Source organism: Teleopsis dalmanni, chromosome 2 (genome assembly GCF_002237135.1).
Source record: "Teleopsis dalmanni isolate 2A chromosome 2, ASM223713v2, whole genome shotgun sequence".
Classification (NCBI taxonomy): domain Eukaryota; kingdom Metazoa; phylum Arthropoda; class Insecta; order Diptera; family Diopsidae; genus Teleopsis; species Teleopsis dalmanni.
The window spans coordinates 14,784,438-14,792,692 of record NC_051847.1 but is presented as its reverse complement, the minus strand read 5'-3'; the positions used below and the strand labels follow the sequence as shown (position 1 = coordinate 14,792,692).

At 31.3% G+C, this 8,255-nt stretch overlaps 1 protein-coding gene across 1 annotated transcript; it reads left to right on the top strand.

Annotated features, from left to right (window-relative positions):
• The first annotated feature begins 1,892 nt into the window (after window positions 1-1,892).
• Window positions 1,893-6,102, top strand: LOC119681594 (membrane-bound alkaline phosphatase-like). Its single transcript, XM_038094837.1, has 3 exons — window positions 1,893-2,031; window positions 3,912-5,068; window positions 5,727-6,102. Exons 1-3 carry the CDS (start codon window positions 1,962-1,964, stop codon window positions 6,054-6,056), a joined length of 1,557 nt encoding a protein of 518 aa, XP_037950765.1. The 5' UTR covers window positions 1,893-1,961; the 3' UTR covers window positions 6,057-6,102.
• The last annotated feature ends 2,153 nt before the right edge of the window (window positions 6,103-8,255 follow it).

Sequence of the window (8,255 nt, the reverse complement as noted above, 5' to 3'; positions counted from 1 at the left end):
TTATTCTAAACTTTGTCAATATGTCAATTAAAAATAAAACATTGAGGACATTAAAGATTATATTCTCTTCCTAATTGCGTATTACGAACAAAAAAAAGTTATTCTACATTAAATAGTAAATAGAAGTCCCACCACACCAAAATTAGGGACTACAAACTCAATTTTATATGAAAATCAGAACAATTATTTTACAACTTTATACAGTACATATATTCAATTTATATACTTAGCAATTCAATATATTTAAAAAAGTGATTTCATAAAGCATTTAGCAGTTACAATTCAGCACTTAATATTTAGTCAAAAACTTGTACATAATAGTGCTTAATCTCAATTTCCCTGTCTTACGCCTATGCTTTCTGACTTAGATGAACCTAGTCCGCTAGGTATTAAGTCTCTTGCTCTAATCTCTCTCTCTCTCTCTTGTATGCGCTGCTCGCGGCTACAATCTTCCATATTCAGTCCTAAGAGGTGGTTTTGGGGTGTTCAATTCTCACACTAGTGTTTAATGTTTAAGGAAGAATGATGTATTTTTATGCTAAAGATACTAATCCTAGCCAGAATATAAATTATATTGAAGTAATTTTAATAAGTCAGTACTGTGATAAAAGTGTATCTCAAAATGTGTAAAGAAGTATCTTAAGCGCTAATAGTTTTCGTTGGGTATTATTTTTTTTGTTTTTTTTTTTTGTGGTGAGGAGGTGGAATGCTTTATGCACCGTCAAACCGACCGTCGTCGGTATGGTGTGCCCGACTCTCTAACATTAATATATACGGACTAAAACACCCCATCTTCAGCGAGACTTTTTCCCCGTCGGAACCGCTTTCGCATTACTTCAAGGAGGGTCTCTTTTATGTTGGCATTTCAAGCCACGCTCTCTTGAGTTTTGATCTTCGTCCAAACCACCACTTTTCACCGCATTTTCTTGGTGTCCACTCTATTTATTATATTTCTTATTCTAGTTTCTAGTTTTCCATTCTAGGTTCCATTGCGATATTATCTCTTGTTAGTAACGTTTGTGGGTGCAATGAAGTCTCTATTGGCTACAACTTATCGGTTACCGTACATTTAATAATTCCTGCAATTACAAACACGTGACTGTGCTTGATATTATATCTTCAAAACAGCCCTATACGAAAAATAGAAAAACTTAATGATTTTCTAGAAAAACGAATTCTATTTATTGGCACTTCAGATAACAATGTATTTCTATTTATGCGATATATGGAGAAAGAATGACATTCATTGAGCAAAATTAAGATATTAGTACTTGTCGTTAATATTATAAAAGCGGAAATCATTGAGATATGTTCTGCATTCGTACTATATATAGTTTCTATATATTGTATTTTAAGGGAATATGCTTAGTCTGTTTTTCTCACTGCAAATACGCCACCCACTCGTACATTGTATTACTGTTCATGTGTATCTGCATGGCAGCGCATGAATCAGTTATGAATGATTTTTCCTAGAACAAAGTATTTTTAATCAATAACAGAATTTAAAAATAAATATATAGACTTTAGTAAGCAACGACATATTTAATTAATATCAATTCAGCTGCGAAATTCCCAACATTTCTAAACACCATTCAATAATCATATAATCGTACTCACCGTACAGGTAGCTCACGTATATAGTTGATTATTTCTTCAAGTAGTGGGGAGGCACTGATTTGCCAATAATCAATAGAAATTAAGGGTCTCATAAATTTTGACTACCGTAATATCAAACATTTTTCAAAACAATTTACGATCTTTGATTATATGTAAAACGCAGATTATGCATAAGATAAGATTAAGTCAATAATTTAAAATGTTCTTTGACATATCATATAAGAGGTTTTCAAAAAATTCTTAGTATTTCATTTTAGTGTAGTTTAGTTATTTGATCTTAACACATTCAGAAGAGGAAGAAATTTATTGCTTTAAAAACATATTTTTGACATTGCCTAAAAGAAATGTCAAATCGCGTGAGAATAATTCTTCTTACTTTAGCTCTTTTCATAGGTGCTATAACGGCTGACAGAGGTGAGTGAACAAAAAAAATAATTACACAGAATTGGAAAAAAAAATTTATTTGTTAAAATATATAGGTTTGAACTTTTTTTCAATTCCCTTATTAAAGCAATAAAAACATGTTAAATATTGATTCGATCAATAAAGAATCAAGAGTATCTATTTATATTTCTTGAATTTTTAATATTTATTGTGAGCAATTTTTTTTAATACCTGTCTATAATGGTTTTTCGTAGTATACATATATAAACTTTATATAAATATAAGAATTTATATATGTATTTAAATTAATATTTAATTTATATATAAGATATATAAATTTCCATTTTCTATCGGAATATATCGTATTATTTCGAAATGAAAAAATATTTTCAGATAATATTCAGATATAATATGCTTAGCGCAAATTTCTTAGACTTTGGATTATTTTCAATAGTATCTATTCTGTCTACAATAATTTTTTTATAGGTCACATACATATATAAATTTTGATTTTCCTATCCGAATATATAGTATTACTTCAAAATGGCAAAATATATTCGTTCGGATATAACATACTCAGTGCAAATTCTTTAGATTTTGGAATGTCTTCAAGAGTATCTTCACTATGACTTCCTTAATATATCTATGTTTATGCAAGAGCGGTGTTCAACATGTGTTTTTTAAAAAATTCACATTTATGTGGTGTCTGACGCCCTAGCATATATAGGTTGATTACAATAATCTAAAAAAAGGAAATGCGTGTTTCCGCTTGATATTGCCAATTTTGGACTATTCGTTAGTGTTAGGCTGTAAACACATTGTGCATATTAGAGTTTTGCTATATGTTTATATCTGGTAACACATATTATAATAATTGGATAATAATTGTTATCTTCAAGTTCAAATATTAAATAAATTATATCACATAATAAGGATCTTCTGAGAGTTGTGATTTTAGAATTATTTCGCTTATAGAAACCAAGCTCATAAATCGCCAAAAAAAGCTATGGAATCATCAGGTTACTCGACGTCTAGATGTGCTATTAGAAACTTTCCACCAGAAACTTGATTCTACTACTCAACGTGGGCACTTCCATCATAAAATATAATTAGATGATTGATTGCTAGTAATCTATACCACGTCCGCATACTTGCATAGGTTTTGAACAGTTATAGAATAATTCTATTAGTTTGATTAAGATAAATATATTCCCAACTTTATTTTTGATGAATGTGTTCTAACTTAAGATATTATTCTTCATTCAAAATAGCACGATTGTGGTATCAGTTAAGTGAAAAACGATTAATGTCGAACTGACCATTCCATGTATATTATACATGGAGCAACAGTAGCCCTATAACTTCTTGTAGAACAAGATTATTAAAGAAATGATGGAAGCATTACTGATCTAATTTACAGTTTCTATATAATTTTGTAAATGCAATATGTATATTGCAAATATGTATAATTAATATGAAAATATGTATGTTTTATGAACTCTGGTATATTAATAAAATGTAGCTACTCACTACAACTACGACAAGAATATTAAAAGAACGATTTGTTCTAACTAATCGCGTGTTATTTGTTTATATGTTTCAAAGTTTACTTTCATACGTAGTTCGCATATTTTTTTCTAAAAAATAAAATAATTATGTGTTGAACTATTATTAGTAAAAATATTTTATAATTTAAAGTAGAAAAAGCCACCAGTTTAATCTTTATTGCTTTCACATACAGTGATCAATAAATAATTTAATTCAGGAGCGATACATGTGGTAGACCATCGATAAGATTATTTTTGAAAGGTAGTTTCCTACTATTGCTTAGAAATTATATACATTAAATCGATTTTAGTCCATCTAATAAATCTCTGTAATAATAAATATTTTAATCCTTTGATTTACAGCACATCCAAGGCCTCGCTTACACGGACGTCAGGTGCATGCAATCAAAAATGTTGATGAGCTAACAAATCAATTTTGGAATGAAAAAGCCCAAGCGATCTTGGCTGAAAGATTGCAGCACTCAGAGACAGTGAAGACCAATCATGCAAAGAACATAATAATGTTTTTAGGTGATGGAATGTCTGTGCATACAATAACCGCTGCACGAAACTTAATGGGTGATAGTGCAGAGCAAGTTTATTTTGAAAAGTTCCCTTATGTCGGGCTATCGAAAACATATTGCGTAGATCGACAAGTTGCTGATTCTGCTTGTACAGCCACTGCATATTTGGGTGGTGTGAAAGCTAACTATGGTACAATTGGTGTTAATGCCAATGTTAGGCGTTACAATTGTACTGAAGCACAAAATCCCGCAAATTTCGTTGAGAGTATAGCGAAATGGGCACAAGATGCAGACAAAGATACTGGTTTCGTTACAACATCTAGAGTAACGCATGCTTCTCCCGGTGGTGTATATGCTCACACTGCAAATCGAAATTGGGAAAATGATGCTGAAATACTCTCAAGCGGTTGCAGTGCTGTAGATAATGTAGATATTGCACGCCAATTAGTCGAGTGGTCTGTTGGTAAGAAACTTAAAGTTATTATGGGTGGCGGACGTCGCAACTTTTTGAATACAACAGTCAATGATGAAGAAGGTCTGCCAGGCTTACGCAGTGATGGTCGCAATTTAATTAAAACTTGGTTACAAGACAAAACCTCTCGCAATATAAAAGCTAATTATGTTTGGAGCAAGAAGGGTTTAAGTAAAGTGGATCTATCAAAAACAGAGTATTTGCTGGGTTTGTTTAGTAATTCACATTGTCCATATCATGGAGATCTTAAACGTAGTCGGCTTACAAATGCAAAACCATCCTTGTCGGAAATGACAGAAGCGGCTATTAAAGTCTTACAAAAGAATAATAAAGGATTTTTCCTGTTTGTGGAGGGTGCACGCATCGATATGGCACATCACGACACGCGAGCAAGAAAATCATTGGAAGACACTGTAGAATTTGCTGAGGCTATAAAAAAAGCACGTGAAATGACCTCAACAGATGATACGTTAATTGTAGTAACTTCCGATCATTCACACACAATGACAATTAATGGTTATCCGGTAAGTGATTTATTTTGGTTTTCTTGTCAATTATTGTAGATTATTACACTAATCTATCCAATTTATGGATTCTTATGAGAAGAAAATGTTAAGAAATTGTGAAGTAGGATTCTTCTCAAGCAAATTAAATTTAGGATTAGTTTTAATTAGAAAAATAAGTATGTAATCAATCAATTTTTTAAAATTATTGTTTTGCATATTGATCGATTTATCGTCCATGGAACTAAACTGTCTAAACGGTTTAAGCACTTATATTTAAACACGAACGTTATTTATTTTTATAGTCGGGATTTAGATTTTTTCTTCTTACAGAATAGAACACGTTCCAATGTAGTTAGAGCAACCTACTAGAGCAACTCTAATTAAAGTATTGAGCGGCTTGTAATTGTTATAGACTATTCAGCCCAAGATTTCACCGATATCTGAATTGTAATATATAATAAAAATTGAAGTTTATTTGAATTTTATATTATTCATGATTTTTCATCTTGAGTTAGTGCTATTACGCACTTTTACTCTATAATGGCTGGGGGGTTTATCTCTACCCCACACTAGGCTTTAACTAGGCTAAGAAATCATATCATTTATTTTTCTTTTAGTTCTTGAATATATCATATAAATAATAGTTATAATAGCAGCACTTTAATTATAATTTCAGTATCGCGACCAAGATATTACAGGATTGGCCGATGATGTTGCAGATGATGGATTACCTTATACAATATTATCATATGCTAATGGACCTGGTTTTTATAGCACTTACTCTAATGATCATGGACGAAATGAAATTACCGAAAAACTCACCGCTGATGCTAAATTCGAATATTTAGCTTCAGTTCCATTATCTTCAGAAACCCATGGTGGTGACGATGTTGGCGTTTTTGCATCTGGACCTTATGCTCAATACTTTAGTGGCAACTATGAACAGAGTAATATACCTGCAATGATGGCAAGAGCTGCCAATATTGGACCATTTGCTGATGTCTAACTGTTGATATATATAAAACTTACGATTATTATTTATTCTTATTAATTTCCTCTTATTTAAAAATTATATTATTATATTATATTATACAAATGTGTAATAATAAATAATTTTTGCAAGAAAGTAATTTGTTATTCAAACATAAGTTTGCCGCACCATTCTTTGGACAGGAAACTTCTTGTAGAAGAAATTGGTTCACAACAAGGTCTCTGATAAAAAAATGGTTTGTAAGCGAAAAAAAAGTTACTGCTGTCACCTTTTTTTTTTTAATTCTTAATTTAAATATATCTTGTTCCGTTGAATCCATTGGGAGTAAGTAATGTGTAAATATATGTTATCAATATTTATTTAAAAAAAAATGATTTTGATGAGTTGTGGAATTTCGGAAAGATGATACTTATTAAAGTGGATCAATATATCCTTTGAATCTTACTTACTTACTTCGTTACAAAGTTAAAGTAAATTATTTCCATCTCGTTTGTAATCCAATAAAGGAATTGCTAAGTCAACCCAACTAAATGTCAATTCAGTGCAATTTTAAAGCCATCACAGCGATTAGTATTTTCCACGTAAGCTAATATCGTTAAGTCGGGTTTATTGGATTCATTTTGCAATTTATTAGAAAGTTGCAACGTTGCCTCGCTGAAGTTTACTGCGTTGCACATATGATGAATGCACAAATTTCTGTCATAACAGAGATGATTTTTAAAACTTAATTATAAATACAGCATCCCACATGAAATATAATCATAAAGTAAGTTTATGTGTAGCTGGTATGTGAACTATTCGCCGCTGATGAAATGTCACGTTAGTATGGAAAATACAAGGGCAACATGCTGTGCATGCATTCATCATGCTGAAATGTTGAATGTCTTCTTTCCATTGTCGTACAGATTCAGCTTAAGAGCTTTTTAATATACACTTACATAAGGAAAAAAGTTCTTGAATTGTAGAAATAAATTTAAATTAAAAATTTTAAAATGATTTAATTTGAAAACATCATAGCGAAATGACAGTATAACATAATAATAAAGTTAAATTCAATAAATATATCCATTGAAATTTAAAGAGTTACTAGAAGGTCTTCAGAATGTAATGGTTATTGTTGTTGTAACATAAGACATTTTACCCTGCTTACAAACGATAAAATTATAATGATTGTGGTTGGCAGTAATTGCATACTGTAGACAAGTTATTTCTGGTTACAGCCAGTTTAAATAAATGTGGAATTTAAATCTATTGTGATTAAAACCTATTATCCAGTATTTTGACAATATATTGAGGACACAATATGTTTTTCCAACAGAGTCTAGAGTTGTTATCTGACTTGTAGGTTCAACAGTACAAAATATCAAAATAATGCGCCGATAAACGCCCTATTAGAAATTCCAAGAAATTTCCGCCGCACCAATTTAAGTCATGTGCACCTTACTCTTGGTTAGAGCGATGCCTGCCGATACCGCTGCTGATCTTTTTGTTACAGCACCAAGTATGAATACGTAGCACCACGCCGAATGAAAGTAAAATTCAATCACATTCTTTCTGCGTAAGGCTGGATTTAACCACAACCACCACGACACTCCCAACTTCAATTGATCAGGACAGCGGGGACTGATTCCCGTGATACTAGATATACACCTCAGGTCGTGTGTCACAAGTAAATCTCATTCACTACCATTTACACTCCAAACAGTGTTGGAATGGTGTCGTGAGTTAAGTTGCCTCTTACGACAGGCATGCCTTACTTCGGGAATATTCTAACCTCAACCCGGAAAAAAATTTATACCTATGGGCCTATAGCTAAATGTCACAAAACAACAGTTTACAATACACAATGATGCAGACACCAAAACAATTAATAAATAACAATTCGTAAATTATATAAGAATTCCCTTAAGTTATAAACATAGTAAATATAAATCCAATAATAATAAGTTTTACTGGGTTAATGGCAATAACAACAACAAAAGCAATAGTCGACCGAAATTTATACCCTTTTAAAATAGTCCTTAGTTGTACTGTATATGTTTAGCGGAATGAGAAAAACTCTCAGTAAAAGAATGTGAAAATTGAATCACACCTTAACAGATAGCATTTCCTTTGATTAGAGATTAGAAATGTGTGTATATAATTGCCTTTAAATATTTGAATATTACGATACGATATATTTCAGAGGTACGATACGATATATTCCAGAGGTTT